At 35.1% G+C, this 17,589-nt stretch overlaps 1 protein-coding gene across 4 annotated transcripts in view; it reads left to right on the top strand.

Annotated features, from left to right (window-relative positions):
• The window catches only part of NAB1 (NGFI-A binding protein 1), a 40,935-nt gene extending 24,889 nt beyond the window's left edge, over positions 1–16,046 (top strand). For 3 of the 4 annotated variants that reach the window (XM_017852912.1, XM_017852909.1, XM_017852911.1), the window contains 4 exons: positions 7,440–7,529; positions 9,168–9,330; positions 10,915–11,031; positions 13,520–16,046. In XM_017852912.1, coding sequence (XP_017708401.1) covers positions 7,440–7,529; positions 9,168–9,330; positions 10,915–11,031; positions 13,520–13,608 — 459 coding nt within the window. In that variant the 3' untranslated portion in view covers positions 13,609–16,046. The remainder of the gene's footprint in view (positions 1–7,439; positions 7,530–9,167; positions 9,331–10,914; positions 11,032–13,519) is intronic. The other variant, XM_017852910.1, reaches the window with a different exon arrangement.
• The last annotated feature ends 1,543 nt before the right edge of the window (positions 16,047–17,589 follow it).

Below are 17,589 nucleotides of genomic sequence, written 5' to 3'. Positions count from 1 at the left end.
AACTAGAAAGAATTTAGAATGCTTTTAACATGCTTTTTCTCTTATTTCATTTGAATCTTTCTCTTGTGATTCTCAGCTTATTAGTTTCTATTTAAAGAAAGTAATATACAAGGCTGGGCATGGTGGCTTACGCCTGTAATCCCAGCACTTTGGGAGGCTGAGGCAGGTGGATTGTTTGAGTCCAGGAGTTCGAGAGCAGCCTGGGCAACGTGGCAAAACCCCATCCATACAAAAATTAGCCAGGCGTGATGGCATGCGCCTGTAGTCCCAGCTTCTCAGGAGGCTGAGGTGGGAGGATCACTGCGCCACTGCACTCCAGCCCGGGCAACAGAGCACCCCTGTCTCAAAGAAAAGTTTTAAGTAATGTACAAATAAACTTCAGCTTAGCCCATTTTAAAGTGTAACAGATTTCTGATCTGATGAGACAAGTTTTTCTCTTTTTTTAAATCTTTAAGCGTTCTGCAATCCTTTATAACAAACAATAAGCATACGTGCCAAATTGTTGGCTTTTCCATCTTAAAAGATAATTTTACAGTGAACAAAAAGAAATATAATGTTGAGCAGATGATTTGACATCAAAATAATTTGACCTGTAAAGGAAAGAGAAACATTTTATTGCTTGTCATTATTAATGCATTAGGGTACACTAATACAAGTAGGGCTTTGTTGAAGCTCAGTAAGATCTTTCGTTGCTCAATACTGTATTTTCCTGATCTATACCTGAAGGCTTGGGTGGAATGAAGTTTTAACTCATTCACTTGTCTGATTTTTCTACCTGGAGAGCTCTTATTTATGTAGTAGGTTGTTCTCCCTTAAAGGATAGTTAGTTACTTATTTGATTTAAGCAAAATAGCAGCATACACATTGCATAGAAGAACTCAGGATAATCTGTTGTCCTTAAATAGTGTTCGTCCTTACAGGATATGTTGAACATTAAAAAACAGACTTTGAACTTTAATTCCTAGAATATGTGAAATGGACATGGAGAAAAAGATCACCTGCTAGCTTAGGTGTGCCTTAGGGAACCTACCATTTGGAATGAAATCTCTAGGGAAATGTGGCTTCAGCCCTTTATGCTACTTAGTAAGTGAGGCTGGGAATCCTTCTGCTTAGCCTGGATGAATAACATGTCCACTGGAACACAGCCCTCTGTGAGTCCACTTTCAGGTGAAATGAAAATATATTTTGTTTATTCTTACTTATCTTTTTCATTAGATCTTCTAATTAAATCTTCTAGTTCTGGGGCAGTTGTAAAAATCGCTACTTTGTATTGCTTTCATTTTGTGTCAGTCCCTACTAGGCATTTGGAATTCATTATCACAAACATTCTTGTCTAACCTATGTGGAGGCTTTATGATTTCCGTTTTACAGCCAAGGAGAGACCCAGACAGGCTCAGTATCTTCACCCATGTTGCCAAATTGCTATCCAGTAGCAGAGCCAGGGTTTCCTATCTATGTCTGATTCCTGAATGTCAAAGCAGTACCACCTTCCTAGGTGCTAATGATCATTCACAAAGCATCTTACCTGTGAAAAAAACACTATTGGGATTATACCTTTCCTCCTAGTGCCGTGTGAAGGGCGAAATGTGTGCAGAACTGGTAGTCTTTGGAAAGGGTGGATAGTGGCAGTTATTATTTTCTAATGCAAGAAATTTTATCTAGTAAACAGTTATGGTTTTGAGTAGAAAATTTAGCAATGTAAGTTACAAAATATTTAAATATAAGAAATTTTCGTTTGATATGCCGATTGTTTACAATGAGTAAAAACCTTATGTTGGGAAGATAAACAGAATAAATCAGAAAAATTAGTTTGATTTCCTTATGTCCTACCTATGAAAGAACATATTTAAGGTGGCTTGACAGCTCATTCAAGGAGTTGAAAAATCAAGAGCCGAAGTCCCCTGGCTCTCTTGTCTTCTCCTAAATTTTTTTAAATGTTAGTTAAAAGTGAATTCAATTGGTAACCTTTCTTTTTCATTAAGAACACACTGAGGTTCATAAACAAATTAGTCATTAACTCCAATGTTATAAGTAACATCTTAGAAGAGAGGAAGGATATATAAAGCTACAGTCTCCGAGCTGGTGATGGCAGCTGACTAACTGGACTGAGTGCTATATCTCATTTGAGTTTTCTTCATTCGCTGAAATTGCTGGAGACTGGGCAGAGATGGGAAATGACAGCATTCTTGACCCTGTGGGAGTCAGAGGTGCAAAGCATTCAGAGATACGTGGATGAAAGAAATGAGGTTTGTTAATAGAGCCCAGGAAGTCAGAGAATTGAGGCTTGAAGAAGAAAGACCTAAAGGAAACATCTGCTAGCAGTTCCAGCAGGTGGGGGTGGGAGAGCGAGGAAAGGGGAGGAAAGAGGGTCAGAATATCCACCTACGCTGCTACTAAGCTTGTTGAAAAGAAAGCTGGTCTAATTTGACGTAGACTCTTCCCCTCTGGCTCAGAAAAACAGAAGCATTACAATGTGCTATTCATACAGAAAGTGTGATTAGAAAAAAAGAAAATGCACGTGTGGGGTTGAGAACATCTGCTGTAACAAGTCATCTAGAGACAGCTAAGCAGTGGCTTTAAAGCAGCTTGCTAGTGTTTGGCAGAAAGGATGAGGAGGAATGGGGATGGAGACCAATGGGAAGAGAGTAATTAGGTCATGCACCAGCCTCCGTCCTATATCTTTTATTTTCTCAATGATCAGACCCAGAGTCTCGTCAGCAAGGAAACACTGTGATTAATGGCATCAGCCAAAAATATGACATGGAGATAGATCGCTCATAGCATGGTGCAGCTAGCTGGTGCCTGGGAAACAAGCTTACGAGACATATAACAAAAGTTGTGCAACAAACATAATGTGAAAAAGACCAGTTTCTTGGGAATGTTCTCACTTTTATTTCTAAGTCATGTATTTTGGGGACCTTAAATCTACTTTATGTGACATGCAGTGATAGCTACTCGATTTTGTAGTTTTTCCATCCACAATGAACTGTCAAGACTGGGAGTAAATAATGACTGATGTACTCAGTTGCAGAGAGATCACTGATTACTTTGGATATTGTTATTTATTACTTATTTTAGGCTTTTATTTATCTTTATTAATGATGGGATACTGTCCATTTTCCAGCAACTTTCACATGTAGAGTTTGAGGTTCCCCATCCAGCCTTTTCAGTATTCTCATGGTTGAATAATCCTGACTTTGGTGCCACCATATATTTATACGGCAATGTGTACTTTTCCAAGGTTCACTTATTTGCATTACTTTATTTAATCCCCACAAACTTCCAATGGGCAGATACACAGTAGTGTAATCCTAATTTAAAAATTTGGATCACTGGAAGTAATGAGATTTACTTTTTTGCCTGAGATCACGCAGCTGGTTCCTAATGTAAAATGACTAGATCATACCTTTCTCCCGCAAGCTCTTCCAGAAACAGTATTGAGGCGTTGGGGCTCATGGGGATTCTGATTGGTGCACTCCACACTCCACTCAGATTCTACTAATGAACTGATAACCCTCTAATCTGGGTCTCCAGCCCTGATTTTACCCCAAGCTCCAAACTTACTGCTCCTGCTTACCTGGCTTATCTACACACGGAGATCTCACTAGCAAATGAGCTCAACCGAATTCATTAGCTTTCTGGCCCCTCCCAGACCTCGTGATCTTGAGTTCTTTATTCTAGTAAATGTCATAACCAAACTCTCAGTTGCCTTATTTCTGCGGCACCTGCCACTGTCCAGGTCTGGGCCTTCACCAGCAGCCCTCTAACCGGTGTCCCTGTCACCACCCTGAACTCCCCTCCTCCACATGCATTCTCCTCATCACATTCACATGTGCTTTCTGAAATGCAAATCCGATCAGTCTCTTTCCTGCGACTTTCAATGGCTTCTCTTTGTATTTAAGATAAAATCTAAAATTCTTAACATAGCTTACAAGGGCTTACAGAATCTGGCCCTATGTTTCCACCTTCCCTTGCCACTCCCTCTTTTTCAGTGTATATTGAATATTTTCCGGCTTCCCAACGTGTGCCCTGTTCCTTTTGCCTCCAGGCGTCTGTACCACCTGCTTTCTTTTAGAACTCTCAGCCTAGACACCCTGACCTCTGGGACGCCTGCTGTGCCACAGCACCCTCTGCTGTGCTCTGGATCTCCGTCCATTTCCCTCCCTGGACTGTGTTGTCAGGAGCGCCCGAGGCATGGCCATCTCGTTTGCCATTGTATTCCCATATTGAGTACAGTGTATGAATCAACTGAGTGGACATGACATTCTTGTTGAATGTATAAACACATGTTTCTAGATTTCCAGTGTTCTTTTCACTGAGATAGTTCCCCAACAATGTGCTCAATATTCTCTGGTTGATTTTAGTTATTAAATTTTGAGTTCTTCCTTCTGTAAGATGTCTATACTTTGTAATTGTCCATAAAATTTCTTTTTCCCCCAGTATCGTGCTTTACTCTGATTATATCTGGTGGCTTTTTGGATGTACTTAACAGATATCAGTAACAAACATTTATCAAGTAATTCCTATGTGCCAGGCACTGTGTTAAGTATTTTTCATGAATTTTCTGCTTCCTTAAAATGATTCTGTAAGTTAAGTACTATTGTTATCCCCAGTTTATAGATGAGAAAATACAGAGAGATGAAGTAATCTACCCAGTATCACAGCAAATAAGTAGTAGAGTTGAGTTTTGAACTCAGTGCAAGTCATACAGTTAAAGCCTGTTCAGCTTATGAAAAACAGAGCTATAATTTCTGTTTATAGAAATGCCTGTATTCTTGTGAGTTTCATAAAGGTTGTAACTGTTTGAATTTATGGACTGAGTGTTGGCTTTGAAGCTGTTAAAAAAAAAAAAAAGGGAAACCCAGTCTTGAATGTGATGAAGATTAAATGAAATAATGAACATAAAATATAGAACATAGGGACTGGTACATTGTAGATTCCTGGAAAGCGGTAACCGTTCATATTGAAATTGTTCTAACTCTTCTCCTAGCTTACCTCACTGAACTTGAGAACTTAAGCAGTTCCAGTGGGGTGGGGGTTTGCTAGAGAGAAAGTTGGATTTTTCAGTCTAAATAAATAAGAAAACTTATTTATAAGAAAATTGAAATGGCTAAGAAAAAGTGAACTTTGGATTTAGCTTGGACTGTATACACTTGTATGAAGTTCATGTTAGCTTGTTTTGTGATTATGTTCCATACACATCTGTGAGCCAACATAGAAACCTAGCAGAGTGGCTATTTTCAGCACTTCAGAAGTGCTAATTACATACTGGCCCACGATAAAGCTATATAGGACCATCTTAAGACGTCAAGTTTATTAGCTCTTGGCTGTATATCATGTCTTTGAATTTTAAAAATAGCAAATTATTACTTGGGGAATGTATTTTGATAGATAAAATTTTTGAAAATGTGAAATCTGCAGTGGAGAAATAATTTATTGAAAAGACCCTGATGGGGGAAAATTTTTGAACCACTATCTTATATCCCAAATAAGGTAAAATAGTTTGTTATTATTACATCATTGCATCTTTTCTGCTGTGTATTGTAAGAACTTTGGTTTTAAGGATTTGCCCTCTGCTGCCAATATATAGCTTATCAAAGAAGGGGAGAAATAATGTTTTGGAGTTTAATTGTTAATGCTAATTTCTGTGAGGAGTCCTTTAGGTGGTTTCACTAAAGTTACTAAAACCATGCTGTCATGATATTTTGTAGTTATAATGTTCATGAGCAATAAACAGCAGAAAAAGAAAACTTTGAAAAAAGTAGTAGGTGGAATACCAAGTATAAAATGGAAATAATTTAAGTTGAAGTATTGTCCACTGCCCCCCAGATAGGCCCTGTTTATTATAGGAATTTAGTATGTATTGATATACCTGTTTAGTAGTTATTTCATGTTGAAGGCATTATCTCACTTGCTTTATCTCATTTGGTCCTCACAACAATCCTAATAGATAGGTTGTCCTGTCCTCAATTTTCCTATGAGGAAACTGAAGTTCAGAAAGGTTAAGTTACTTATCCAGTGTCACATAGCTAGTGAGTGGTGGAATTGGAACACAAATACAGGCCTTTCGAATTCCAAAACTCCGTTTCCTGTCATAGGATATGATAAAGGAGAAATCACAAGCCAACATGAAGGAATCCTTGAGCAATTCAGTTTGGGATTATTGGGTAGCACTTTAAAGAAAGTTTAGTTTGGATCCTTAGCCACATTCCATGTAACAAAATTAATTTCTGATAGGTTAGATGGTTAAATTTTAAAACAAATCAAAGTTTTAGAAAACTAGAGGGTAGATTTGAATACTTACCAAATTTCTGAAGCAGAATTTCCTGAAGCAGAATTTCTCTAAACTTTATAGCAGCAGTTGAAATCACAAAATAAAAGTATGTACAACTATAGCATATAAAACAGGCATATAAAAATTAAATGATTTTTTAGTATCAAAAGTATAGATAAATTGGGATAAATTAAGAAAACAAGAATACTTAGTGCTGACAAGGAAATTGTCATATATTGCTTGTGGTATGATAAACTAGTAAAGGCCCTCTATAGGTTTAGCAAAAGTATGTAAGCACAAAAATACTATCTCTGCAGTAATTCTGCTTCTGGGAATCTTTTGTAGTAGATAATCTAAGCTATCGAAAATGCTATCTCTATGAAAATATTTTGCAGTGTTTTCATAAAACCAAAATTAGGAAAAGAATAAAAAATGTCCAATGCGAGAATAGTGGCTAGCCAAATGCCCCACTGGGTTAAATGTTTTTTATTTTATTTTATTTTATTTTATTTTATTTTATTTATTTATTTATTTTTTTGAGAAAGAATCTCACTTTGTCACCCAGGCTGGAGTGCAGTGGTGCAGTCTCGGCTCACTGCAACCTCCGCCTCCTGGGTTCAGGCGATTCTCATGCCTCAGCCTCCCAAGTAGCTGCCCAGCCTCCCTAGTAGCTGGGATTTCTGGCATGTGCTACCATTCCCAGCTAATTTATGTTTTTTTGTTTGTTTGTTTTAGTAGAGATGGGGTTTTACCATGTTGGACAGGCTGGTCTCGAACTCCTGACCTCAGGTGATCCGCCCACCTTGGCCTCCCAAAGTGCTGGGATTACAGGAGTGAGACACTGCACCCAGCCTAGGTGAAATGTTATATAACCATTATTATCAATGATCATAAAGCCTGCTTTCCAGTGTGAAACAATGGGTATGATGACATTTTTCATCTTATTTATGTTTCTACTGAGGTTACGGCTGTAGAAAATAATGTATGTTTCATAAAAGGCTGAAATGAAATATTTTATAACCAATGAAAGATTTTATAACCATTAAAATCTTAATCATGATTATTCAGGTAGTGAGATTAAGAGTTTGCTTTATTTTCCAAGTTTTTGATAGTATTTTATTATTTACAAACTCTAAATATAAAGGACTTCTTATTTGACCCACAGGATGGGTTTCCAGATTTCCAGGATTCTGTGCAAACGCTCTTCCAGCAGGCTAGAGCTAAGAGTGAAGAACTTGCAGCTCTTAGTTCACAGGTAACATAAACTCCCAGTTATTATTTCATAATAGTATCTGAAGGTTAAAAAATAAATGACTACTTCAACTAGCTTCAGTTTTAAGTGTTTGAGGACTGACTTTTTATTTCCGGTTGTTTTTTAAAACGTCATCTGAGCCACAGCTGTATCAACATGAGAGCAATAACAACTTGGTTTGATTCAGTTTATGAACGGAATCTGATATGGTGCTACTTATTTATTCTTGTAGTTTTGTAGGAAGTGAGACAGATTCTGTACTCAAGAAAACTTAAACAGTTTGATAATCAGGAAAACCAGCCATGTTGACCCTGGCTGCGTGTAATACAACTCTGAGATAAAATAATACTAGTTCTCAATAAAATATTAATATAAACATTGTAATTATTGTTAAATCTTTTACATTCGTATTTATTGAAAAACTGTTAAATGAATACGTGGCTTCAGGTGCTTTTGCCATTAAGTTATTTAATTGTGTCTGTATACTGAAATTAAAATTTTAAAATGCTTTCTGCAAGCATCTTTTAGAAAGCACTGTAAGCTTTTATTCCTGTTGAACAACTTTCTTGTAATAACTTACTTTTGGTCAAATTTAGTACTGCTAAGTTTTGTTTTTTTCATGTTAGAATGAAAAATACATTTTTTACCTCAGATATGCTTATTTAAATTTTGTCAATTTAGTAACAATTTCAAATGAAATGAAGTTGTAGTTACTTTTGATTTGGTTTATATGCATTCAGAAAAATAGTATAAGTGTTTATCATGTTTATTCTGTAAACTAATACATTTTACCTAATGATTTTTACATTGTGAATCAGGGCTTTTTGTAACCAATTTTATATAGAAGCTTTCTTGTCCTACACTTTTATATAGCATGGTAGTGATTCATATCTGTGCATTTTGACTATTATCTCCTTGGCAAAATACCACAAATACACTGCTCTGAATATCACATATAAGTAATTTAGAGCATTGAAAAGGAACTTATAAAACACATGCAGAGATAAATTTATATGTCAGTTGACTAATTGTATATTTAAAATATGCCTTTTTATGATTGGTTGGGAAATACTGCAGTTTCATGATGAAGGTGAAAATGCTTATTGGCACTGATGTTTTTCTGCATAATTTACATTGTTTAATTTTAGTGGGAGGTGTGTTTGTCTTGTTCTTCTAGACAGCCGTTTTACACCTTTTCTCCTCCAAATATATTGTCATCATATCAGAGTCTGTGTACTGCCAGATCCTAAAATAAAAATGCCAAGATTTCGCCCCAAGTGTTAGAAGTAGTTTATAGCAGATGTTGCTGTTGCTTTTAGATTTCTTTTTTTAAAAATCCTTTAAAGGACTTAGTACCTTGGAAAACAAAGGTAAGGTTATGTTGCTTTTGAAATGACATGGAATTCTCTTGAAAGAATTGAGAAGAAAGCTTTTATCTTTTGTACAATATCCAGCCTTTTATGTTTTAACATGATGATATAGACATCTATGCATATTTATGGAATTTGTATACCACGTGAAGTGTGAACTAATTTTAATGAACACTAAATATATTTGCTGGAGTCTGAAATTGGCATCTTTAAACCATTAAAAAATCTAGAATGTTTCAGTTACTGATCTGATTTTTGCTTTACTTACTAGCAGCCTGAAAAGGTGATGGCAAAGCAGATGGAGTTCCTTTGCAACCAAGCTGGCTATGAGAGACTACAGCATGCCGAGAGGAGGTTGTCTGCAGGGCTTTACAGGCAGAGCTCAGAAGAGCACAGTCCTAACGGCTTGACTTCCGATAACTCAGATGGACAAGGTACATCTTTAGAGTATCCTCCACCTTTAGGGCCACTATGTGCACTTCAAAGAGAAACAGAAGACAGTGGCTGATTTTTAAATTATGATATTTTGTAGAGATTATTTTACAGGTTCTCTTATCAAAGTTAATTTTTAAATTCTTCATTTTCTAAAAAGGAAATAATTTATCCTGCAAATTTTAATTTGTAAATATTTTAATCTTTAAGCAGTTGGCACCTGAGATTGACATGTATTATTTTGTAAGGAGTTGGTGGGAATGTGAGATGTCAGCAGTACAGATTATTTTCCCCAAGAAACAGATTCCAAGAGAGATGTTTATACTTTTTAAATGACCAAAACTTCATATTTTTTTAGACTTCCAAAACAAGTTTGTGAAATTTACAACATTTGCTTCTTAAAAGAATATGGTAACTGCTTCTAAAGTATTATGACAGAGTACAACTCAGGTTTAGAAAGTCATGTGATTCGTGAGTGTTTTTACCATTCTACGAAGTACTTCATTCTTTTCACATCCTCACATAGAGAAAATCCCAAGCCATTGTTATTCGCTCATTCAACAGGCATTTTATTAGCATTTCCTACGTTCCAGGCACTCTCCTAGGCACTGAAGATGCAGCAGAGAACAAATCTCTGTTTACCTGGAGCTTACCTGGAGGGAGATGTACAGGTTATAAGTATATACATGTATCCCCTAGTTTCAAATAGCAATAACTGTTTGAAGAAAAAAAATAATTTTATAGTGCTTCCTTTTTATATGTTATTGTTATACTTTTCTAGAGAATGGTTATTGTTGTAAAAAAAAAAAAAAAAAAAGAATTTCTAGGTAAGAATACCATCTTAACAAGGATTCTCAAGCCATGGAGTGAAATATTACATGTGTCAACAGATCAGAGTACTGAAAGAGAAGAAAGTTCTTCCTTTTAAAAATATTACAGGAACCTTTGAGTTGAGGTCTTGTTTAACTTCTCCAGTTGTCCTTAACATGTTAAGAAGCAAAGGCGGTTATTAAAGATTTGGTGACTCTAATTTGTGACACCAGGATAATTCAGTGTGGGGTGACAGTTTGCTAATGTGGTAGATTTCAGTACATGACAACATGATTGGGTGTATAATTTTTTCCCATATTTGTGCTAAATCTGTTTTTTCTTGGATTTTGCTGTCATTTTGTTGTTTGTTTTTTTTAATCTGTAATTGGCTTGAAGCCTTCTCTGTCTTTCTAGTACTTGTTATTCTATGATTAATGACATGCCTTGGTAAAATGGTTGCAAGTAAGAAAATGTCTTATAGAGGAGATGTATTATATGCCAAAACTGGAATGCTTACTGGAATTCCCAATCTTTTGTTTAGCTCTTAAAAATATCCTGGCAGAATTGTAAACCTTGGGACTAGCATGAAATGACTTGCCATTTTCCTCTTAAATTATTATTTAAAATGTTTTTTCCAAGTCTTATTTAAATTCTTCAGTGCTCGTTGACTTTCCTCACTTTTTTCCTAAGGAGTGTTCAGGCAATTTTGAAAATTTGTTTTCAGAAAACCATGGTGTGTTTTAATATTATGCATATTTCTTTTTTCTTTTCATTAGGAGAAAGACCTTTGAATCTCCGAATGCCTAATTTACAGAACAGACAACCCCATCATTTTGTGGTGGATGGGGAGCTGAGCAGACTTTACCCCAGTGAGGCAAAGTCCCACTCATCAGGTGAGAACGTGCTATATGATGAGAGGGTAACACTTGAATAAAAGGATCTTTAAATTCTGTTCTCCTATTCCCTCCCCCACCAAAAAAAAATGTCATCACTGACAGTGTTCCTACAGGTTGAGTATGCGCATTTGGAAAATTCGAAATGCTCCAGGATCCAAAACTTTTGAGTGTCAGAATGACACTCAAAGGAAACCCCATTAGAACATTCCAGATTTGGAATGCTGAACCTTTAGTATAATGCAAATAGTCCAAAATCTGAAAAAACTTGAAATCCAAAGCACTTCCTGGTCCCAGGCATTTTGGATAAGTGATGCTCAGTTGTCAATTTTTCTCCCCTTGGAAGTGATAGATTGCCATAACACTGGCTGATCTCGCTAGTCTTTTTGCAAACTTCATATTCCGAACAATGACAGGGAAAACTCATAAAAGTTGAGATTACTTTGATTCACCATTATATGAATGGTGATGTTTATATGAAAGTTTAATAATAAATAGCTGGTTTGAGTTGTGTTACTACCTTTTTGGGCAATAACATAATATGAAATTGATGGACTACATGTTTGCTTTGAGACTGAGAAAACCTTGTGTATCAAAATCTAGACTTTTCATGCAGATGCATTTTGGAGGTGATACTCACATTTCAGAAGTAAACTGAATTCCATAAAAGGATGAGCAGCTCCTTATCATAGTTAGATATTTACCTATTTTTACCCAAGTAAAGTGAGTTAGACCTAGTTAAAGCATTAGAGACCAGCACCATTTGAAAGAATCTGTTATCATTCCAAGTCTTAAAGTCGCTTTAGGAGTCAATCACAGTCACTGATTTTATAGATGAGGTAGCTAAAGTCAAATAAATAGCTCCAAATTTGCGTTGTAAGTCAGCGGGAAATGTAGTTTTACAAGCATTAGGATTAAACCTGACTTTACATTCATGCTATCTAGATAGAATGAATTATGTATTTACTAGAAAAAAAGTTATCAAGAGCATTTATGTCTTTCAATTTTAGATCATACTCTTGGTAGCAGATGCTAAAAAGACAAGTTCTAAATAATGTTCTGGTGCTGTGACTTTATAGCATGCTATTGCATACTTGATTGTAGCCACTTTAATAATGTCAGAGGGAGGTTGAGAAATTGAAATCATCCTAAAAAGCTGACATCTTGGTCTCATGTTTTCCACAGCACAAAAAAAGTGATCTATTCTTTAAAGTTCTTTAAAATGAACAAAAAACCACATTTTACCAATTTATATTCCTTAGAAGACTATATAACAGGAATACTCCAATTACATCGATCATGTGTCTCGTCATGGGGCATATTTACATATTTCATGGAGATACATTACATAGAGATAGAATTGATCTAGGTCTTTATGTAGAACCAAATGAAGAAATGCCTGAAAAGCCTTTTCTTTATTTTAACTGAATAGAAATAATACAGTTTTCATATAGTGCAAGCTTGGGTCCAGATCTTAGCACTGATACTTGACTGAGTGACCCTGACTGAGTTACTTAAATACCCTGTCCTTCGGTTGCTTCATCTGTAAAAGCGAAGTAATTTCTACCTCGTAGGGTAGTTATGAGGATTAAACAATATAGTGTACCTGCATCGTACACTATCTATTCCAGCCAGCAGGAATTCAATAAATAGAAGCTACTTTTTTTATTACTCTTACACAGAATTTAAAATCCCCTTCTGTTTAGAGAGGATTCATAAATTGAACTATTTAATTTCAGATAAGCTATTAGTATTGATTACTTTCTAGAATCCAAGGTGTGAATGTATGTGATATGGATATTTGCATGTATATGTATGTGTACATATCTCCCAGTATTTGTACTTTACATAAAGGTTACATTTGACTGTTATTATGTAGTGTTTGTGTATGGTTGAAATAACTATACACATAGAACTCCATGGAATGATTTCTTATGAAAATAGTGTTCATTATTTTATCCCTATTTCTCCCACCTTAATATGTCATTGTCAGAAGAACTTTAAAAAATAGTTCCAAGGTTATGAAGATATTTTTCAGTCTGATTCCTTCATTGATGGTAAATATTTAACCAGTAACAGTTACATATGAATAATCAGTTTCCTTTTATATATTTATCATGTTGGATCAAGCATTAAATAAAAATTAATATGTTCTGTATGCTAAATGTTTTATGTGCATTTCATTATTTAACTTTCATGCCACTTTATGTAGATACTATTCCTATTTTATAGATGAAGACAGTAAGGCTTAAAGAGGTGTATAACTTGCCCAGAGATGTATACACCTAGTAATTAGCAGAGTTGAAATTTAAATCCAGAATCCAAGCTCTTAATAGCTCTATGAACAGAAATTTTATATGGAATTGCAGAATCATGAATAGTTGATACTCTTTGGTATGGAGTGTGGGGGTTTGTTTTAAAACTTTGTTTGATTTTTGTAGTCCATTGATTTAAAATATCAACTCACTTTGTTTCCATTTTTATGTAGAGAGCCTTGGGATTTTAAAAGACTACCCTCACTCAGCTTTTACCTTAGAAAAGAAAGTCATCAAAACAGAGCCTGAAGATTCAAGATAGCTGTGATTTCTCTCACCGTTTTCTGGAAATGGCATCAGATTTAAGGATAATACTCCATCATAGAAATAAGCCTTAATAACCAGTGTTGCCTCATTCAGCTCAAACAGATTTCATAGCCAAAGCAAAAGGACTGGTACGGTAGTCTGTGGAAACTGGGAAGATAAAACAACAGCCACAAAAGACAAAATCAAAAGAGTGTTGCAATCTATAATAGTAATATTGATTCATTCACATTCCTGTGTTAAGTCATTTTATATGGAAAGGCTTACAAATCAATATTGTAAGCATTCATTATTTAAGAATGTACGATGTATTTGTGTAATTTATAGAAGTAAAATCTAGATGTTGAGACCTGTTTGGTCCAATAGATGTGGATACAGTTTATTTTACTTGAAATTTTGTTGTCTACTTTGTGTGTTTAACGTAAATATATGTCAGAGTTTAAAATCTTTGCCTGCAGTTGTGAAAAAGAAAGCTTAAGTGATGTAGTTATTGGCAAGATTGCAATGATTATGGAAAAATAGAAAGCAAATACTCAGTTTAAGCCAAGGAAAATATTGTGGATTTAATATTTGATAAAACTGATTTTGTTTAACAGGAAATGTTTAGCATTCACTCATATAACATCTGGTTATCAATGCACGTTTACACAATAAATACTTGAGTGGAGGAAAGTTAAAAAGATGAGCAATAGAGTAGAAAATATCTCTTAAACTAGTTGACCTAGATTGTATTAATAACTATTTGAGATGTTTCAAAGATAGGAAGCTATTACGTGGACAGAGAACTTGAAATAAGTGGACCCATGTATAAAACCTTTGACTTAAACATTGACATTTCAGAATGTGTTAAATAGATTAAGACATAGTAAGTTAACCCTACATGTTATAAAGATGGCGACTGTTAACAAAGGCTGTAACAGATTAAGTACTATTTTATATCCAGAAAGTCTTCTCTATGTAGAGAAGTCAGAGAGACTAGATGCTTTCACCAGGGAATGTCTTCCCACCCAGCCATCACAAGTGTGGACAATCACTGCATCCACATCTGTAGGCATATTTCTATGGAAGTTTAGTTGACAGCTATATTCATTATTTATTTTACAATTTCATTTTTCTACACCTTTGAGATTTATGAATGCAGTTTTTTCTTAAAATTTATTTTAATTTGACAGTATGTTTTTAGTTCCCCCAATTTAATTAATGGACCATATGCATATATATGGGAGTATGCTTACATGTTAATAATATACTTGCATACTTACAAGAATTTCACATTGGAATTCATAATGGTAAAAAAACATACATCTGCCAATATACGTTTTTTCTGTTGGTTTAAGAGAAGATAACTGACAGCTTTACCTACTTCCTACAGATGCATCTAAACCCAGATATTGCTGAGAAGAGTGTATTGACTCTTTGAGTGTAAGAGAGTATGTGTTTTTTTGTTTTTAGTTCTGCTCTAGATCATAACTGTAAAAAATATTAAGTCATAATCTGTTACACTAAAATTTGTCAGCCAAATGTTAGATGAAATGTCTGCACTGTAGTCTCAGATCACTGTCACATATATAAATTGCTTCTTCATTTTAATTTGTAGAAGTACTTTACAGTAGGAAACACCAGTAAACAACTTTTATACTGTTAAAAGGCTTTTTTCCCCTTCCTAAATGTTTTAATTGTATCATAGTGTTTTGCTCACTGAAGAAGCTTTTTATGGACCTTGCAACTTTGTTGCTAGCTTGAGGTTGATTATTGTGGTTGTATTGTTCACTGTGTGTAGAAATAGTATGAGTACGATTTCAATAGACTGTTCAGTTTTTAATATTAGCCATAGCACTGGTTAGTATCTCAGTAGTTTCATGAAACGTTTCCTGTATTCTAATCTATTTTGAAACTTTTTGTTTTTTTTTAAATTGTGTCTTACAGTCAAGTTTGTAGATTTTCATAAGCCACAATTTTAAAAGATGCAGTAATCTTCCAACTTCCAATATTTATCCATTCGTTGTGGACCCACACATTGCATCTTTAAATTCATAATAAGTTTCCTTAACTATCTTATGTTTCTGGTCTTTTAAGCTTAGTGATAAGGTGGAAGCACAAGAAAAATTTCAGTAGAATACAGTTTTTATTTTGTAAACACTAATGTATTAAACTTGCTATACATTAAAGCAAATAATATATATTTTTATTTGAATTGTATATGTGAATTGGAAGTTATAACTAGTTGATTTTTTCATTTTGTTAGAGGTATTTTCACTGAACAAGGTCAATTGGTTACCTCAGTATTACAGCCAATATAGTCCAAGGGACCATTTCTCCCCGAGTCTCTTACACTTTATTGTGCGATGTCCACGTTTTTGTGACTCTTCAAGCTGTTGGTGAGATGGGACGAGTGCACTTGCTTCCTGTGGCAATAAAGATTTTCTGTGCCTCACACATTTATGTTTATAGCATTTTCTACATAGCAGTTTTCCACAGTGACTAATATTAACCCACTCTGCCTCGCTTATCTGCTTATTTAAGCTGGGTTTCAGTATTAGGGGACAAGAACTTATGTCTTAAGTTGGAACTAAGTATTGTCAGCTACCGTCATTTCTAAGAAGTCATTTGGTAAAGAGGTTCTCAGTAGACTGGTCTGGCAGAGAGAGGTCAATTTATATTGTTCTCATTTATGAGAAGTTTATGAAGACATTTTTAAAACTCCGCCATTTCTAACTATGAATAAAAGGAGGAACATTAGGATTTAACATCTATAAGACATATTTGTAAAATATTAATGTGATTTGGGTTCAGTATTATGGGCTAATTATATGAAATAGAGCTAACCTGTAGTAAAGAACCAGAAAGAGCCTTTCAACAAGTATTGATGAGTTCTGTAGAATAATGAAGATCATCAATGTGCCAAGCACTGTGCTAGGTGCCAGGGAAGAGGTAAAGGCCCCAGATGAAATACATGATCCTTGCCCAAAACCTAGTTGGATGGGAACTAATACCACTCACATAAAAATAAAAATTTCAGTGCCTTACATATTGGGATGAGGAGCTGGCATTAAAGTGCATTCTGTATTAGGCGGACATCATGGTAGCGGGCACTTCACAGGTGAGAGAAAGCACTTTCAGTGAGTGAGATTCAGAAGAGATCGGCCAGGACTAAAAACATTTAGAGGTGGAATTTGATAAAAGCCATAGTGGCAGTACATTTCACTTTGAGGCTGCCTTTTTTTTTTTTTTTTTTTTTTTTTTTGGTTAAATTACGGTACTTTTATTTTGAAACTGCATGGCAGATCTGCTTGCCTGGGTAATATTTCCTTTGACGATCTATTGAATCTGTCAAAAGGTAGCGGGGAAAGGTGCTTTTCATCTGTCCTTAATTAGTGAAACCACTTGGGTAAAAGCTTTAGGATTTGGTAATTATGATACTACTAGCACCTCGTGTACCTTTACAACTATAGTTGACACTATTTAAGACTTAAAAGCTAAATAAGTATGCAGGGAATTTCCTAAGGTCTGCCCACTTGGGTCTCAAATGGTTAAGTATTACTAACACAATGCCCATTTTGCTTGTGACTTCACTTAATATACTACATCGAGTCTTCAAAAGAAAACCAAGATATTAACCAACCTGATGAAGCCAGAATGTCTGCCTCTTTTAGGAAGTGAATTCAATTAGTAAGTAGCTGAAGTTAGAATTGAACAAACCTTGTATGTTTGTAACAGCTTGAATGACCAAATACGGTAGTTGTTCTTTTACTAAAAGCCACCATATGGTCCAGCTGTGCATGGGTGGTGTTTCAGGGAATGCACGCTTGTTATCTGTGGGTGTCCTCGTAAATGAAATTTGTAAGCAGACCTCCAAAGTTAATAAAAGAATGATCCAATGTCCTGACATTTTTATTGTAAATACAATTTAATATCAAAACCTTACTGTTAACTATGTCCCTAGTGATCCAGTAAGACAATTTTTATTTCACGTAGAAGT

This window comes from Rhinopithecus bieti, unplaced genomic scaffold (genome assembly GCF_001698545.2).
Source record: "Rhinopithecus bieti isolate Rb0 unplaced genomic scaffold, ASM169854v2 scaffold_35609, whole genome shotgun sequence".
Classification (NCBI taxonomy): Eukaryota; Metazoa; Chordata; class Mammalia; order Primates; family Cercopithecidae; genus Rhinopithecus; species Rhinopithecus bieti.
Note: the sequence above shows the minus strand (reverse complement) of the source record. Positions and strands in the feature narration are given on the sequence as shown.